Genomic DNA, 18,880 nt, shown 5'->3' with positions numbered 1-18,880 from the left:
CCCCGTCCCTGGGATTCTCCAGACAAGAACGTTGGAGTGGGTTGCCATTTCCTTCTCCAATGCATGAAAGTGAAAAGTGAAAGTGGAGTCGCTCAGTTGTGTCTGACTCTTAGCGACCCCATGGACTGCAGCCTACCAGGTTCCTCCGTCCATGGGAGTTTCCAGGCAAGAGTACTGGAGTGGGTTGCCATTTCTTTCTTGGCCTGCTCCAAGTCCCACTTTCTGGGTCAGTGCTTCTCCAGTCATGGGAACTGGATCACCAACAATAAAGATGGTGGGGTGGGAGACGTACTTATAAAAATACAGAAGGGCTTACTGAATCAGAACATATGGAGGATATGGTCCCAAGGATATAAAACAAACAAACAAACAAAACCAAAGTGGGATTCTATCAAGAACTCTGCTGTGACTGCTTATTTCCCAACAAAGCAGGGCATTTGAAATAGAATGTCTTTAATTTTAATTTTGTTATTTAAATAAAGGATGTCTTGATAATAGAGAAAGTGCTAAATTCCACAGCTCCCAATTGCAGTGGGAATACAGATTTTGTTTCTGAAGAGAATTTCTTTCCCACAATCTGGTGCCATTTTTCTCTTTCAGTACATGTTTCTTCATTATCCTTTGTTTAACTGTTCCTCACTTCATCCATTTCCTAATTTCCTGACCAGTAGAATCACATTGCCTTTGTTTCTATCCTTATATCTTATTCTCCACTTTCAGCTTTCCAAGTGACCTTCTCCCTGAATGCTCCCTCTCTGGGTTTCTGATAGTCCTTACTCATCCTTCTTTTTCATCTTAACTTTGATCTGTTACTATAGCTCAACCTTGCCTCCCTCGAATTCTCTCCAGGATACAGTGAGAATTTCTCTTCAGTTCATTGCAGTTTTGTCAAAGAAGACACATTTAGTTTCAAATCCCTTTTCTTCTGTGCACCTTATCATTTAAATAAGCTGCTCAGAAATGCCATCAAAATTAATCATTTTAATGCATTATTGAAGAGGGAAAAAATAACTTCAGCACAATCGCACTTCTTTCTGTGCCACTGGCAAATAACAAAATCGAAGCATTGGTTAAAATGGCTGTCACGAACAGCAACAGAGATGTTACCTATGTACATAATGAAAGGCCAAACTTTCTTTGTCTATGAATTCAAGAAATCTGTTAGCCATTAAAGAAGAAATAACCAAACAAAATCCACAAATGCCCTGTTTCATCATTGTAATAGTGATTTTCATTCCTGACAGGGAGCAGCATGAACTCAAACATATTATTCATGGAAATTAGGGTTGTTTTGTAAAAAATTCTATTCAGTTCTACTGGTTATAACGAGTTTGTATTTGTCAAGTGGTTTTTATGCTTAAATGAAAAGGTAATGATAAACAACCACTGGAACTGCTGGATGCATGATCCCTGTGCTAGGTTTCCTGATGTGCCTCTTTGGAAAATCGGTGCCCCGCGAGTAATCACTGTGGATATGAAAATGAGCACATTATTTCACTGTTAACATGCATTGCTAAGATGAAAGAGAGGGTGTGTGGGCCTACTGATGTTTTTATTTGCCTTCCTGGAACAATTAACTCAATAAGAAATAGTGTAGGCCATTTGTTCTAAATCCAAAGTTTGATCTACGAGTTTTGGAACTTAATATTTCCAGTGTGTGCAAAGTTTATGAGAAGTGCTACATTATTCAAATAAGATGCTGCCATGCTTGGCCTTCATTTTACTAATGGGGAAACAGCCTCACAGACGTAAATAGTTAACTAACAAACATGAAAAAGGATTTCTTAGTAAGAAAAAGGATTTCAAATAAAGAAAGCCTGGTGGCTAACACCCACTGGGAAATCTAGTACTTGACAATTCACTTGTAATAGGGAAGAACCTTTTGTAGTCTATCAATATTCTAAGTTAGTTACTAAAGGGATGTTGTCTATAAGCTTCAGTTCGGTTCAGTTCAGTTCAGTCAACTCTTTGCGACCCCGTGAATCACAGCACGCCAGGCCTCCCTGTCCATCACCAACTCCTGGAGTTCACTCAAACTCATGTCCATCGAGTCGGTGATGCCATCCAGTCATCTCATTCTCTGTTGTCCCCTTCTCCTCCTGCCCCCAATCCCTCCCAGCATCAGAGTCTTTTCCAGTGAGTCCACTCTTCGCATGAGGTGGCCAAAGTATTGGAGTTTCGGCTTTAGCATCAGTCCTTCCAATGAACACCCAGGATTGATCTCCTTTAGAACGGATTGGTTGGATCTCCTTGCCGTCCAAGGGACTCTCAAGAGTCTTCTCAGCACCACAGTTCAAAAGCGTCAATTCTTCGGCGATCAGCTTTCTTCACAGTCCACCTCTCACATCCATACATGACCACGGGAAAAACCATAGCCTTGACTAGACGGACCTTTGTTGGCAAAGTAATCTGCTTTTCAATATACTATCTAGGTTGGTCATAACTTTCCTTCCAAGAAGTAAGCGTCTTTTAATTTCATGGCTGCAATCAGCATCCGCAGTGATTTTGGAGCCCAAAAAAATAAAGTCTGACACTGTTTCCACTGTTTCCCCATCTATTTCCCATGAAGTGATGGGACCTGATGCCATGATCTTTGTTTTCTGAATGTTGAGCTTCAGGCTAACTTTTTCACTCTCCTCTTTCACTTTCACCAAGAGGCTATTAGCTTAAGTTATTATACATATATATATACACACACACACAGACACACACACACACACACACATATATATATATTAAGTCATTATACATAATGACCAGTCTCTAGGAACCCTGCATCCCGAGTAATGAGCATCAAGATAAAATACCTTTGTTCAGCTCAGGAAACATCCTGACCAGGTTCAACCAGTAAATGACGGCAGGGAGGAAGAAATTAAGAAATTCTCTCCGGAAGCTGACCAGAACCAGGGAATGCTTGACATTACTTCTTCCCCTTTTAGTAAAAATAAGCCTGAATTCTAACTTGCACAAGATGATTCTTTGAGGCATGAGTTCATCATATTGTCAGTCTGCTGGCTTTCCAAATAAAGTCACTATTCCTTGCCCCAGTAGTTTGTCTCTTGATTTATTGGCCTGTTGTGTTTGTGTGGTGAGCAGTATGAGCTTGGACTCAGTAACACACTGGCAAAATACATACTATTATAACCCCTTTTTCACATATAAAAGATTGAGGCTTGAAATAACTGGCCCTGGGTCAGAACTTTTAAATAACAGAGACAAAAGCTGAACTCAGCTTGTCTAACGTCTGCCTCTGTGCTTCAATCTGACACCAGACAGCATGGAATGCTTTTGGTAGTGCTACTGCCTATGGCCACAGTTACTACTCAAGCAGTTCACAATTGCAAAATTGATCAAAAAAAGCATAGAATAACTGTTTATTCACACTTAGCCAAAGCTTCCATGCATCAGGGCTGACCTAGGATCTTGGTAGAAGACAGGTCTTGCACCCATGTGTCAAGAATCTCTGAGACAGCATTTAGTCATCACCTCCATCTACGATTCATAGGATTTTCATTCTACACTAGGAATTCAATGGAAGAAGGCAGGGTAAGCTGTCTCTTGATTCACTGGGAAAGTTCTTGAGCGTTTACCACTATGGTTTGATTTGTTTGCTGTTTTTCTTTTTTTGTTTGTTTTAGTTTTTGAACTAAAGAACCCTTTGACAAAATTATTTACAATGCAGATCTCAGACTTTATCCTAAATGATTCAGTAGGTCTAGAGTGGTGCCTAGGAATCTGTATTTTCAAAGCTCTAGAAATGTAAAGGTTCCCTGACCCTATCCTCCACCCTCTTCCAGGAGGCAACCACTTTAGACTCTTTTAATAGTTTTATCTGGCATGTACACACCCCGCCCTTGTCCAGTGATATCAAGGTAAGTTACAAAGTGTCAGGGGTCTTATAACCCATATCTCGGATTGACTCTGGTGTTTCACATTAGATATCAAATAAATATTTATTAAGAACTTAGAGGAAGAAACATCTTTTTTTTTTTAGTTTTAAACATGAGGTTAGACTTTATTATTTAATGCATTAATAAAGAAGGACAGTTACCATATTAACTTTGTGTTTTTTAACATTTTGATAACTATTCTAAATGTAACTGGTTTCTTTTATCATTCAGTTCAGTTCAGTTCAGTTCAGTCGCTCAGTTGTGCCCGACTCTGCGACCCCATGAATCACAGCACGCCAGGCCTCCCTGTCCATCACCAACTCCCGGAGTTCACTCAAACTCATGTCCATCGAGTCGGGGATGCCATCCAGCCATCTCATTCTCTGTCATACCCATCTCCTCCCACCCTCAATCCCTCCTAGCATCAGACTCTTTTCCAGTGAGTCAACTTGTCGCATGAGGTGGCCAAAGTATTGGAGTTTCAGCTTTAGCATCAGTCCTTCCAATGAACACCCAGGATTGATCTTCTTTAGAATGGACTGGTTGGATCTCCTTGCAGTCCAAGCGTCTCTCAAGAGTCTTCTCCAGCACCACAGTTCAAAAGCATCAGTTCTTCGGTGATCAGCCTTCTTCACAGTCCAACTCTCACATCCATACATGACCACGGGAAAAACCATAGCCTTGACTAGACGGACCTTGGTTGGCAAAGTAATGTCTCTGCTCTTTAATATGCTCTCCAGGTTGGTCATAACCTTCCTTCCAAGGAGTAAGCGTTTTTTAATTTCCTGGCTCACAGGCACTTTATTTTACGTATTCAAAAGCATTATTCTGAAGAGGGGTAATGGGCTTTTCACCAGGCTGCCAAAGGTGTCCCTGGGCCCTGGTTACACACACACACACACACACACACAAACAAACACACACTGATCCTTGATCCTCGTTGAGAGTGGGGGCAGCCTTTCCCTGGAACCAGAGCCCCTGCCAAGTCTAGGCAGCCCAATTCTCTGAGCATGTTGAGGAAAGTAAACCACTCCTGACACATGACAAAGATACTACTTTGAGAAACATAACATTTATTAAGACCCTACTGGGGTCTTAATAATGTGCAAGGTCTTTATACACATCTTATTGAATACTTATTATCGCTGTATGATGCAGGTAAGTTCCTCAGGTCACAGATTCATAGAAGACAGATATGGGATTTGAATCCAATCCAGTTTCACAGAAAACCCAGTGCTCATCTCAGTAAATCACAGTGTAGAACTCTAGTGGAATCCTTGACCTCAAAGAGCTTCCTATTTGGGAAATAAAAAGGGTAGAAGATAGGGAGAAGTCTTAGGAGGAACTCCAAAGTGTAAGTCATCCTACATGTGTTTAGTTCAAACTTTCTCTAATCTTGGCCAAATGCTAAGCCCTGGAGTTACCATATGAAGGCCCTTATGCTCTATATTGCCCAAACTCTTGGCTGCAGTGACGGCAGAATGAGAGAATCTAGATGAAGACACTGAAGAATTGCAGCTGCAAGACTTGAGCTCCAAAGCTGATGACTAGCTAGTCTTCCAACTGAAACAGGAAAACTCATATGATGCTACCCAGCCCAAATAGTCACTAGTAGATAATGAAGCAAAGATTGCCACATGTACTTGAATGGTAATCAGAAAGCTTCTGCCCACTCCACTTCCAAAAACTCTACCCCTATAGAAAAAATTCCATCCTAATAGAACACTCCTCAAAGACTTTCTAAATAGGTTCATCTTGCTCTTTATAAAATGTACTCTTTTTTTCAAAACCTTTCAAGTCTCGGCTGGAAAGAAACTGATAGTAGCCAACTCCCTTGCCATAGTACTGTCTGAATAAGCAGACTTTGATGAATTCTACAGGTGGTCTGCTTCCTTCTGTCAATATGTTCAAAGCTCTCACCAAGTTTAAACATTCAGTCTGCAAACATTAATGAGTCTTTTCTCCATATTGACTAGATGGCAGAACAAAATATGAGTAATGAGGATGAAGTGGGAACTCAGATCAACTCATGTAAAGAGGAGGATATGGTCAGCTTTAGGGACTGCTCCCAAGCTGTGACCCTGGGCAAGTTACATTTCTTTCATTTAGTTACCCCTCTGGTAAAATGAGAATAACTGCATCATCCTTTACAGGGTTCCTGTGAGGATTAAATGTCCCATATTCAGAGAGAGCTGGAATGAGTACATGTAAAGGAATGAACATAGGTTTGGCAGTGAAAAAAATGGACCTGTGAGTTGATACTGATACAAGTGAAAACAAGAATAAAGAGGAATTTCCCTGACGAAATAGTGGTTGGGAATCTGCCTTCCAGCGGGGCAACTAAGCCCCAATCAGCAAGACCACGAGATCTGGAGCCTGCCCTCCACAAAGAAAAGATTTTGTATACCAGAGCTAAGATCTCAAGTGTGGAAACGACCCGACAGAGCAAAAAATAAATATTTTAAAAAAAGAATAAACAAATGTGGGGGACAGTAAAGCTCTTCTGAGTAGAACATAAACCACAGAGAAAATGTAGAAAAGAATGGAACTAGACAATCATGATTTTGCAACCATCACAGTAAAAATTGATTTAAGAAATAATCATCAATGAATATGAAATCTAGCCTGTAAAACTATGATTAAGAATGGGCTATAAAGCTACATATCTATATCTATAAAAAATGGGGATTGAGGCAAAATGTAAACAAGTGCTATCAACAAATTTGGGTAAAGGATATTTGGGGGTTTTGGGATAACACTCTTGCAACTTTTCTGTAGATTTTTTTTTTTTTTTGGTCAAAAAAAAAAAAAGAATAGCTCAGTTGGTAAAGAATCTGCCTGCAATGCAGGACACTCCGGTTGGATTCCTGGGTTGGGAAGATCCCCTGGAGAATGGAAGGGCTATGCATCCCAATATTCTGGCCTAGAGAATTCCATGGACACTACTGTCCATGGGGTCACAAAGAGTGGGACACAACTGCGCGACTTTCACTTTCAAAGAAAACTAGCAGAAATAGTTGTTCAGTTCTGTTAAATGTGTACCTTTTCTCATGATCATAGGCCAAGAATAAAGTAAGGTTAAAAATTCAAAAATGACACTTTATACGGTTGGGAGAAGAAAGCATGAGTTTGAAACTCATTTTCAATCCTTATCAGATCCGTGACCCTCAATAAGCAAAGAAACCTCGTGTCTCAGGTTTTTCTTCTGCAAAATGGGTTTTTTTTTCCATTGGTGCCTACTGGAGAGCTTGCTATGAACACTAAACGAGTCCTTATTTGTAAAGTGTCTGCCACATATTAAGCATGTTTGCTAGCTATTTTTATTCCACGGACAGTGCTTCAGTTCAGTTCAGTTCATTTCAGTCGCTCAGTCGTATCCAACTCTTTGCGAACCCATGAATCACAGCATGCCAGGCCTCCCTGTCCATCACCAGCTCCCAGAGTTCACTCAAACTCATGTCCATCGAGTCGGGGATGCCATCCAGCCATCTCATTCTCTGTTGTCTCCGTCTCCTCCCACCCTCAATCCCTCCTAGCATCAGACTCTTTTCCAGTGAGTCAACTCGTCGCATGAGGTGGCCAAAGTATTGGAGTTTCAGCTTTAGCATCAGTCCTTCCAATGAACACCCAGGACTGATCTCCCTTAGAATGGACTGGTTGGATCTCTTTGCAGTCCAAGGGACTCTCAAGAGTCTTCTCCAGCACCACAGTTCAAAAGCATCAATTCTTCGGCGGTCAGCCTTCTTCACAGTCCAACTCGCACATCCATACATGACCAGTGCTTAGAGTCATGTAAACTCCAAGTAAACTCTTGGTCTTACTCCGGCGACTACAAGTTTAAAATCCTTCAATACCTTTGTCTAAATCTTCACAAAAAGACAAAGTCTCACTAAAGCGTAGAGGGCCTCCACTGACCTCTTCAGACCCCCTTGCTTCTCCCTTACTCCTTCAAGGTTCACCTCAAACGCCGCTTCCCTACAGGAGCCCCTGAGTCCCCAGGACCAGAGCAGAGGCCTCTCCCTCACTCGGCATCCCCTACGGGCTGCTCCTCAGAGCACTCCCTGGAACCAGCAGCAGGCACTGGCCTCTCGCTCCAGTGCACTTTAAGTCCACGACCGCTGGGCTGGGGATGGGTTCTCGCTGACATTGTGACCCGCGGTAGCGCGGAGAGGAGGCTCCGAATGCTGAAAGTGAATTTGGGGCCGAGGTGGCGGTCGTCGTGGGGGACGCAGGGCTTCTACAGGTGCTCCCTCAGGAGAGTGGCCGCGTCTCAGGGTCAACGGGCGCGCCCGGGCGGCGGGGGCGGGGCGTGGGGGCGGGTGGCGGGGGCGGGTCGGTCGGCGGGGGCGGGGCGTGGGGGCGGGGGCGGAGGCGGGCGGCGGGCGGCCCCGCCCCTTCCCCCTCCCTTCCTCTTCCAGCCCCCCCGCGCCCTGCCGGCGCCCCGTCAGGATCCCCTCGCCGGTTTCCTGGATAAGATGGCGGCCCCAGTGGGAGCGCAGGCCCGGAAACTTCTCAGAGACCTGGCGCTCCGGCCCCCGCTCCTGGCGGCCAGGTCCCAGGTGAGCGGATCCCTCGGTGGGGGCCTCGAGCAGCCGTTGGTCCCCTTCCGTCCCCTTCTGGCCTCCTCTTCCTGGTACCCGGTGCGCGGTCGCCGCGGCGCCACACCTGTGGAGAGAGGACGCGCGGTGCTGCGTCTGGGTCGCACGAGGGACCCCAGCACCCTCTGCTTCAGGTGTGGGAGGTGGGGTCCCGGCTGAGGGGTGAATGACAGCCGGGGCCACCTCAGAGTCAGAGCCTCCCAACTCCCAGTTGTCGCTGACGTGGATTTCCTCAGCGCCCGGGAGGGCGCCGGGCCCTGTACCAGGCGCTACACAGGCAACTTCAGGAAAAGTTCCTGGAAACGGGGTTTGAAGTCCTGAGGTGTTATTGTGTTGCCAACACACACACACCCTTCCATCCCACCACCCCACACATGGGTTTGAAGTCCTGAGGTGTTATTGTGTTGCCAACACACACACACACACACACACAACCAAAACACAACCTAAAAGTTGAGAAATACATTTTTTTTGAGGCATTTCTTGAGGACTGTAGCCTGAGGAAGTTTCTGGATAGCTCTCAGGAATTGTTGGAAAGAGGTAGGGGAGGAGCCAGGATTTTTTTAGGAAAAATAGGAGTTTTTGCCGGAAAACAAACCAAACCTTGTTGTGGAAGTTTAAAAGGTTAAGACTAATCACAAAATATAAATATGACAAGTTAGTGATTTTGATGCTTTTCTCCATATGGAAGGTGTAAGACTCTGGGCATATTGAAATTATTCCTTTGATATGCATCTTAACGTTATCTGCTGCTGCTGCTAAGTCACTTCAGTCGTGTCTGACTCTGTGTGACCCATAGGCGGAAGCCCACCAGGCTCCCCTGTCCCTGGGATTCTCCAGGCAAGAACACTGGAGTGGGTTGCCATTTCCTTCTCCAATGTGTGAAAGTGAAAAGTAAAAGTGAAGTCGCTCAGTCGTGACCGACCCTTAGCGACCCCACGGACTGCAGCCTACCAGGCTCCTCCGTCCATGGGATTTTCTAGGCAAGAGTACTGGAGTGGCTTGCCATTGCCTTCTCCGGTAGGCAACATTACTGTTTACTAAAATGGCAGGAAACATTTTTTTCTTGTCCTCGGTTACCTGTTCTGAGGTAACTGCCAGTCCTCAGTTGCCAGTCCTGCTTTTGAACCCATTTGTTAGACCATGTGATGAAGGTACCTAGAAACCCACCCCAGCCTTGCTGGTTTAGTAACTCACTTCCTGGAGTGAGCTGCCTGCTTTTGCAGACTGGCAGGATTGGGTGTGGGTGTGGGGTGCTGAGTTGGTGAAATGAGGGGGTCAAGGAGAATGATAGGAGCCGTCCTTCCTCAATTTAGTGAAAATTCAATCCTGTCATTGGAACACATTTGAGTATTGGCCTTGTCCTCTTTCTCCTTGTTTCTAGAGAATAAAATCCTAGGAGGGCCACTGATGGACACCAAATAGCTATTAGAACTTGGCCTCTAGGAGATTTTACTTTCTGTAGGTTTCAAAAGCCATAGTAGCCAGAAGGCCTTTGGGGAGTTATGAGTTGGTGATGACTCTTGGAGAAATGACTCAACTACTCAACTTTTTACTCTCTGTTAGAAATATCTCTTCCCTTTTGAATAAAACGATATGGGGCTTGTCCGCAGCACAGCCTTGTCCTTTTCCCCATTTTTAATTGATGAGAGACAAATGATCATTTCTGCAGTTTTACCTGCATAGTATGGTATTTTTTTTTTTAAATTGAAAGATAGCTACTGATGATTTTTTGAGTTGAAGAAAGCTGATCGCCGAAGAATCGATGCTTTTGAACTGTGGTGTTGGAGAAGACTCTTGAGAGTCCCTTATACTGCAAGGAGATCCAACCAGTCCATTCTAAAGGAGATCAATCCTGGATGTTCATTGGAGGGACTGATGATAAAACTGAAACTCCAATACTTTGGCCACCTCATGCGACGAGTTGACTCACTGGAAAAGACTCTGATGCTGGGAAAGGTTGGGGACGGGAGGAGAAGGGGACGACGGAGAATGAGATGGCTGGATGGCATCACCGACTCTGTGGACATGAGTTTGAGTGTACTCCGGGAGTTGGTGATGGACAGGGAGGCGTGGCGTGCTGTGATTCATGGGGTCGCGGAGAGTCGGACACGACTGAGCGAATGAACTGAACTGAACTGAACTGAAACTTTGGTTAATTATGACATCTGAGTTATTTTTTTTCTTTTCTTTTCCTGACTTCTTATTTGTGTGTTTTTGTTAATGCAAATTTAAAAGGTGCTAATAACATTACTGTAATATCTTTAATAGGCACTTGACAGTATGGTAGGCTAGCAAAGGTAATGGTGGCTTTTGTCTAATTAAAATCACCAATAACTTGTAATAGAGTAAGGGGAATACCTCCAGGTGATCAAGTTCCATTCATTAAATGTTAGAAAAAAACCAAAAACTGTGGTGCTAACTATGAGAGTAGACTTGAATTGATGAGAAACATGAGGCCTAAGGCAGTGGAAATTTGAGCAAAAGAAATAATTGTGCAGAAACATCCAAGTGTTTAGCTGAAGTGTGATAGGGCTTCTTGCCTTACCAAGAAATGGGAGCCTGAATACAACACTTTAGAAAATCTGGGTGGGGGATACCCTTGGTTTGGCAAGAAGACTGGGTAAAAGAATCTTCTACCTGAACTGAACTGAACTGAACCTCACTCTATCTGAAAACTTTGATTTACGTACTTGTAGATGAAGTGTTGTCCTGTGAACACAAACTTAGGAGATGAGAATTCTTTTTTTTTTTTAAGTCAAGAATAGTACACAGTGTTCAGGAACTGGAAATGGGCATTAGCAAGCATCCGATCCAAAAAACTCATTTCACAGGTTGAAAAATGGAGCACTAAAGAAGTTCAAGGACTTGTTCAAGGTTATAAAGAGAGTTTGTGGCAGAGCTGATTCCAGATTAAAGATTTTCTTTTCCTTTTCCATTGGTATAAGTTTCTTCATGAAAATACATTATACCAGCATGTAAGTTAATCTGCAGAGCATAGAGTAAGTAACCATGACCAACACTACTGATCCATTTTAATTTTCTTCTTTGTAAACATCTTAGAAAAAAATAGATGTTACGTAAGGAGCCCTTTTCATATTATTGGGTGTTTCTTTGTATTTGCTCCACCTGTCTATGCATTTATGTTGTGTTTACTTACTCCCTTGCCCAGGGCAGACGTTATACTTGAATAGGACCCTGTTTTTCCAGGAAACTTTAGAATCCTCCCGAAGTGACTCAGAAATCGGTTGCTATTCTTGGCTCAGACCTACTTTGTGCCATGCCTTGTGCAAAACCTTTATGTGTATAGAGATAAAAGACCCAGTTTCCCATATACGCATCAATATACGATACATGTTTTTCTGATTTACTGCACTCTGTATGATAGACTCTGGTGCTGACCTAGATGGGTGGGATGGGAGGGGGTAGGGAGATCTAAGTGGAAGAGTATATATGTATACATAGAGCTGATTCACTTTGATGTATAGCAGAAACTAACATAACATTGTGAAGAGTTACTCTTAAAAAAAAAAGATCCAGTTTCTGCTGTGAGAAGTAACTTCAACCACTCTCACAGAGTGCCATAGAATGACACTATCTATCCCATCCTCATAGTTAAATTTGCCGCATATTCTTAGGGCTTCCCTTGTGGCTCAGCTTGTAAAGAATCCGCCTGAAATGTGGGCTTCAGGTGTGGGAGACATGGGTTTGATCTCTGGGTTGCGAAAATAGCCTGGAGAAGGGAAAGGCTACCCACTTCAGTATTCTGGCCTGGAGAATTTCATGGACATACAGTCCATGGGGTGGCAAGGAATTGGACACAACTGAGTGACCTTTACTTTCACTTTCCTGATGCTTATACAAACTGGAGATAGTGAAAGACAGGAAAGCCTGGCGTGCTACAGTCCTTGGGTCACAAAGACTCAGACACAGCTGAGCAACTGAGCAACTGAACAACAGCAAATGTTGGCATTTTGTTTCCTCTGTTGTTGGGCCTCACATAGTTAGCCCCACAGTTCCTGTTGTTTTTTTTCTAACACTTAAGTAATGACTTTTATTTGATGTTAGATCCTTAAAGGGCCACCCTTTCGCCATTTATTTTACATATATTTTTTTCTATTCAGTTTCTTACTGGAAAAAGGCCGTTTGAAGTGCTGATATTTGGGGATGGTAAACAAGACAGGTAGAGATCTTGGCCACATGATATTGTATTTTAATAGGGGTGGAAAATGGCTAGACTGTACTTACATAAACAGTAATGAAAATTATTTCAGCCAGTGACAGATGCTATGAAGAAAGTAAAACAAGGTCTTGGGGTAGAGAATGAATAGTCTAGCCCAGATGGTGTGTCATAGATTAGTTTATCAAGGAAAACCAGTTTGACAAGTTGTTCTTTTTATTGTTTTGGTTTAATTTTTTTATTGCAGTGTACATGAGTTTGAATGAACTTCGGGAGTTGGTGATGGACAGGGAGGCCTGGCGTGCTGTGATTCATGGGGTCGCGGAGAGTCGGACACGACTGAGCGACTGAACTGAACTGAACACGTATACTAAAAATATGCATGCTATAAGTGAACAATTTGAGTTTTCACAAACTGAATGTGTCCAGGTGATCAGATCCATATCAAGAAATTAATCATATAGCAGCAATTCAGAGGACACCTTTGTGCGGTTACAGTACTCCTACTGAGAAAAGAGTAACTGGTCTCCTGAATTAAGTCACCACATACTGGTTTAGTTTTGTACTTTAAGTAAATGGAATTATATGCACTCATTTAATCAACATTATGAGATCCTGGAGGTGGCATTTTCACATTTGAATGGAGACCTGAGTACTGAAAAGTAGCCAATCAGGTGACTTGACATTCTGGGGGAAGAGAGGACAGCAAATGCAAAGGCCCTTAGGTATGGCCTGAACTCAGCATATCCAAATGATTAAAGAGGCGGAACATGATAGTACTAGTCATGATGTGTAAGGTAGGCAGGGCCTGGATCAGGTGGGGCCTTGCAGGGTCTGGTAAGGAGTTTTTAAAAACTTATAGTTCTTGTATGACTTACCCACAGTTTTTCAGCTAGTAAAAAATAGCTGAATCCCAGTCTGGCTGCCAAAGGCCAGGCATGGCTGCCAAAGGCCAGGCATGTAATTATAGTGCGCTCTATTATAAATAGCACAGTATAGCAAGGCACAGCCTTATTGGGCACTGAAATGAGTCCATTACATTAGTCATGTCTTAGGAGAAGTCTTGATTGAGGGCACTGAGTTTAAATGTTTAATAGTAATCTAATCATGGTATTTAGCTTTTTAGTATGTTTACCCTCTCATAATGGTTGGGTGAAGTTCACAGAACTGTTCTATTGTAGGAGAAGCAGAGACTTTGTGGGAAACACTGTCCCTAAGGCCCCTAGCTGTACAGTCCTTGGTGTGTGGTTCTCTAAAAAGCCCACAGCTTCTGTCCAGGAACTCAGGGTGGAATGTGGCTTGTTGAGGGAAATGGAAACCATGCCCCTTCTATTGTACACCTTACAATAGATGACTCCAGCTTGATTTTCTGCTCTTTCCAGAAGTGGGAAAAGAAAGATAGATGCCTGGCTTTTAGAAGTGAAGCCTGCAGCTTCCCTGGAAATTTTTAATCAGCTAAATATGGCTGTGGAGACTGCGTTGGAAGTTGTGACTGCCTTCTTGCCTAGAAGAATAAATATCTGACTTTTTTTCTTTTTGGAAATGAAGAAAAACTGCAGTGTCCTTAGAAAAGGAAATTAATGGCAAATACTTTAGATGCTAAACTACTGATTTCTTTGTGGGGAAGATCTTTAAGTGATAGCTCATCCCAAGTTGTTTTTGTTTATGAGAAGGAAACATTTCTTTCATGGATGAGAGATGGAGTACACAGTCCCACAGTCGCGAGAATCTTGCTGCCCTTGTATCCTGGCCCAATTCTGTAGGCACAATGCCCAGAAACTCACTGACATATCTTGTATTTTGGGGAGGAAAAGCAGTTATATATGCAACTTCAGATCATTTGTCTTTCAACTCATTTTACGATTCACTCAATCTGGTATTGTCCTTTGCTAGCTATATCCATCATTCTCTGTTAATTGATGAAAACGTTTGCCCAAAGAATTTGAGTGATTTCTATATATTTGAGCAAATAATAAAATCAGTGTGTGTGTGCTGGGTGTGCTCAGTCGTGTATGTCTCATTTGCAACCCCTTGGACTGTAGCCTGCCAGGCTCCTCAGTCCATGGGATTTTCCAGGCAAGAAAATTAGAGCGAATTGCCATTTCCTCCTCTAGGGCATCTTCCCCACCCAGGGATCGAACCAATGTCTCCTGCATATCCTGAACTGGCAGACGGATTCTTTACCGCTGCAACACCTGGGAAGCAGTGCAGAAAGTCAGTATATTGATGAAATTTTGGGAAATGACATTAAAATTAGTCTGGTAAAGAGGATATAGGAGAAGGCATCCAGTGGAGTGGATTATGGGGCAAGGCAGAGGAGAGAGAGATGGGGAGATTAGAGGAGTCATTGCAGCAGACATGAAAGGCTGGTGGAGATCTTTTAGGCAAATGAGGAAGGAAAGAAGGGCTGTAGAAAGGCCAGAATTTGCCACGATATTGAACTACATAATTGAACATCAAGCACATATTGTTCACTTAGTAAATATTTTCTGAATGCTTAGTCTTTGCCCAATGCTATTTGTTGTAAGCTCCCTGAAGGCAGAGACTATTTATAGGGAAGACAATCTTCCCTATAAATCTAGTGCTTTAGAGAATGTACCATGAGTGAGGGAGTGCAGGAAGAAGAACATAGCCCTACCCTCAGGGAGCTCGTAGTCTAGTGGCAAAACTGGTGTGTAAACCAGTAATCATACTGCAGCATTGTGAGATCAGTAGAGCTATGTTTTTGGTCTTCTAAGGCACCGTTAGAAGCACTTGCTTTTTCCTCTGCCTGAAACGCTGTTCCCTCTGATCTCAGGCCTTGTTCTCCTCTCCCATCATTCAGCTTGTCATTCAACTTTCTGATTCTAAGTAGTCTTCCAACAGGGCTTTTGCTATATAAGATATTATCTGACTAACCTTCTCCCCTGAGACTATTTTCTGCTTCTCACCTGCTTTTTAACACTTTGTGCTGTGCTTTGTCGCTCAGTTGTGTCCCACTCTTTGTGAGCCCATGGACTGTCACCCACCAAGCTACTCTGTCCATGGGGATTCTCCAGGCAAGAATACCGGATTGAGTTGCCATGCTCTCCTCCAGGGGATCTTCCCAACCCAGGGATCGAACCCAGGTCTCCTGCATTGCAGGTAGATTCTTTACCACTTTATTTGGTAGTTTATTATGTGTTTTTATTTGTTTGTTTTATTATCTGTCTTCCTTCCTTTCCCACAAATGTAAGTCTGTGAGGGTAAAGACTTCTTATGCACTCCTATTTTACCACTCTGCCTGACCAGGTATCCAGTAAGCTTTTGTGGCTTAGATGAATTCATGGAGTGCAGAGAACTAGAGACAGGTAAGTAACAGAAAAGTTGAGGATTGATGCCCATGTGACTCAGTGGGTACAGAATCCACCTGCCGTGTAGGAGATGCAGGAGACACCAGTTTGATCCCTGGGTTTGGAAGATCACCTAGAGGAGGGCATGGCATCCCACTCTAGTATTCTTGCCTGGCGAATCCCATGGACAGAGGGGCTTGGCAGGCTACAGTCCATGGGGCTGCAAAAAAGTTGGACATGACTGAAGTGACTGAGCACACACACACACACAGATAATTTAGGCAAGTGAGAAAGGAAAAGTCTGGTGGTGAAAGGGCTTTCATAATAATAGTACTGTGCATTCATATGTGACAGATTCTGTGCAGAGTGATTGCTGTGCATGATTTCCTTAAACCTTACATGTTACTGCAGGCAGATTGTACTGTCTTCATATTGCATGTAACAGAGCAGAGGCATAGACCAGTCACATAATAACCTGCTTAAAATCACCATCTCCCAGAGTTTGCTCAAAGTCATGTCCATTGAGTTGGTGATGCCATCCAACCATCTCATCCTCTTTTGGTCCCTTCTAAGTCTTTCCCAGCATCAGAATCTTTTCCAGTGAACTGGCTTTTCGCATCAGGTGGCCAAAGTATTGGATATTCACCTTCAGCATCAGTCCTTCCAATGGATATTCAGGGTTGATTTACTTTAGGATTGACTGGTTTGAGCTCCTTGCTGTTTGAGGGACTCTCAAGGATCTTCTCCAGTACCACAGTTTGAAAGCATCAGTTCTTCAGCACTCAGCCTTCTTTATGGTCCAAGTCTTACATTTGTACATGACTACTGGGAAAACCAAAGCTTTGACTAGATGGACGTTTGCTGGCAAAGTGATATCTCTGCTTTTTAATATGCTGTCTAGGTTGGTCATAGCTTTTCCTTCCAAGGAGCAAGCTTTATGATTGCAGTCACCATCTACAATGATTTTGGAGCCCAAGAAAATAAAATCTGTCACTGTTTCCACTTTTTCCCTTTCTGTTTGCCATGAAGTGCTGGGACTAGGTGCCATGATCTTAGTTTTTTGGATGTTGAGTTTTAAGCCAGCCTTTTCGCTTTTCTCTTTGACCCTGATCAATAGGCTCTTTAATGTAGATGAACTAATCAGCTTTTCACGATTGTCTTCTTATCTGGCTCTTTTGTTGTTCTTTAATCGCCCAGTCATGTCTGACTCTTCGTGACCCCATGGGCTACAGCATGCCAGGCTTCCCTGTGCTTCACCATTTCCCAGAGCTTGCTCAAACTCATATACATTGAGTGGGTGATATCATCCATCTGACTCTTACCAGTCTCTTATCTGACACCCTCCACCCTAGGCTCCAGGATCAGGGAAGCAGGAGAAAAGGGTATGATTTCTGCATTAAAATAGGACTAAATTCAAATTCTAGGTCTGCCAAATTCTAGCTCTACAAATTACTGAACTTGACCAACCCTCAATTTCTTGTTCTCTCAAAGGAGCTACTTCTTACAGATGGTCACGAAGATTGAGTGAGATGATATGCATGACATCTGACGTTCTGGTTAGATGGTAGGCTCAGAGTCATTATTTCTCTTGCAGTGAATTTTTGAAGCTAAATTTAGTTTCTTTATAAATTTAGGCTTTATTAAGTCAAAATAGTTTTCCTTTCCCAGATTTGGTAAGCATTTATCATTTGCTGCCATATCAGGGTTAGGTACTGTGTTGGCATTTCCAAATGTTTTGTTTCACTTAATCCTGCAGCAACCACGTGAAACAGCTGATTATTCTCAGTTTACATCTGGGGATCTCGAGGCTCAGAGAGTTGAAGGCCTGTCTCCTGGGCCCCAGTTCTCACTGCAAAGATCGGGTGAAGGTCTGGTGAGGCTTAAGGTGGCAGTAGGGAAGGTCACATGGGGAGCTCAGTTGCACCATCCTGGATGTTCCTTCATTCCAGAAATGTTTGCACATCTTAGTGTTGACTTAGTAGCTATGGTTTCTGGACCTCATGTGCGTCAAAGATTTGAGGTGGGCGGACACCCAAACACTAGATTACAGTGCTTAACATGTACCCAAGGGCAACTGGCACATGCCCTTCACTGTATGCTCAGCACACAGCACTGCCTTTAGTGTTTCAGGAATACTGAACACATTGTGAAACTGGCTTTGGAGAGTGAGTTTTGGGGAATGGTGATAGAGGATAGAGGATAGAGTTTTCTAGTATTATGAGTACAGACTTTGATCAATGTGCTGATTCTGTTGCCAGCTTTTGTCCCTTTCTAGAAATGAGTCCAACAATACAGCATGTGAATACTAGTCACAGAAGCATAAATTTCTAACATTTACCTCTAAAATTTATTTTTATTTTAAAATCAAGGAGTTTGATATAATGTTTGAGTTGATATTTGAGACATGGCAAAGCTTAAGGAATAGGTTTGTGTAAGTTGAATGGCGGTGGAATAAGAGTCTGATATCTCTTTTTCTACCCTCATTTCTCCATGAGCTTATCCCATTTCCATTTCTAGGCTGTCTTAGGTCCAGGGTTGTGACTCAAGGATCCTGAGGAATTGGATAAGGTGCCTTGTGAAGTTAGAGGTCAGGGACAGTGAGAGATGAGGTTGGAGACATAAACAGGGGCAAAATTTTGCTAATCCTGTGAGTCTGGTAATACAGTTTAGTTCTGGAGGACAAGGGGAGCCATTGAAGTGTTTTAGATAGTGGGGTGGCAGCGGCAGCTTTATGCTTTAGAGTGTTCCTTCTGCATGTAGTGTGGAGAGGGTTGGAGGGATGTAAGTTTGGAAGTCATTCAGGAGATTGTTGTACTGTTTGGGCGCTGGCAGTAATTATGCCCAGGATAATAGACACAGACCAGGACTGCACTCACACTGCGTGGGTTTAAGTCTTGCCCT

The 18,880-nt window shown here is 43.1% G+C and overlaps 1 protein-coding gene across 1 annotated transcript in view; it reads left to right on the top strand.

The window, feature by feature from the left end:
- The first annotated feature begins 8,292 nt into the window (after positions 1-8,292).
- Positions 8,293-18,880, top strand: part of SUCLG2 (succinate-CoA ligase GDP-forming subunit beta) — a 294,314-nt gene continuing 283,726 nt past the window's right edge. Inside the window, exon 1 of the mRNA XM_055414285.2 lies at positions 8,293-8,449. Coding sequence (XP_055270260.2) covers positions 8,366-8,449 — 84 coding nt within the window. The 5' untranslated portion in view covers positions 8,293-8,365. The remainder of the gene's footprint in view (positions 8,450-18,880) is intronic.

Source organism: Moschus berezovskii, chromosome 24 (genome assembly GCF_049115385.1).
Source record: "Moschus berezovskii isolate FMDL1 chromosome 24, NW_MosBer_1.0, whole genome shotgun sequence".
Lineage (NCBI taxonomy): Eukaryota > Metazoa > Chordata > Mammalia > Artiodactyla > Moschidae > Moschus > Moschus berezovskii.
The sequence above is the reverse complement of the archived record's forward strand: the minus strand, read 5'-3'. Positions and strand labels throughout refer to the sequence as shown.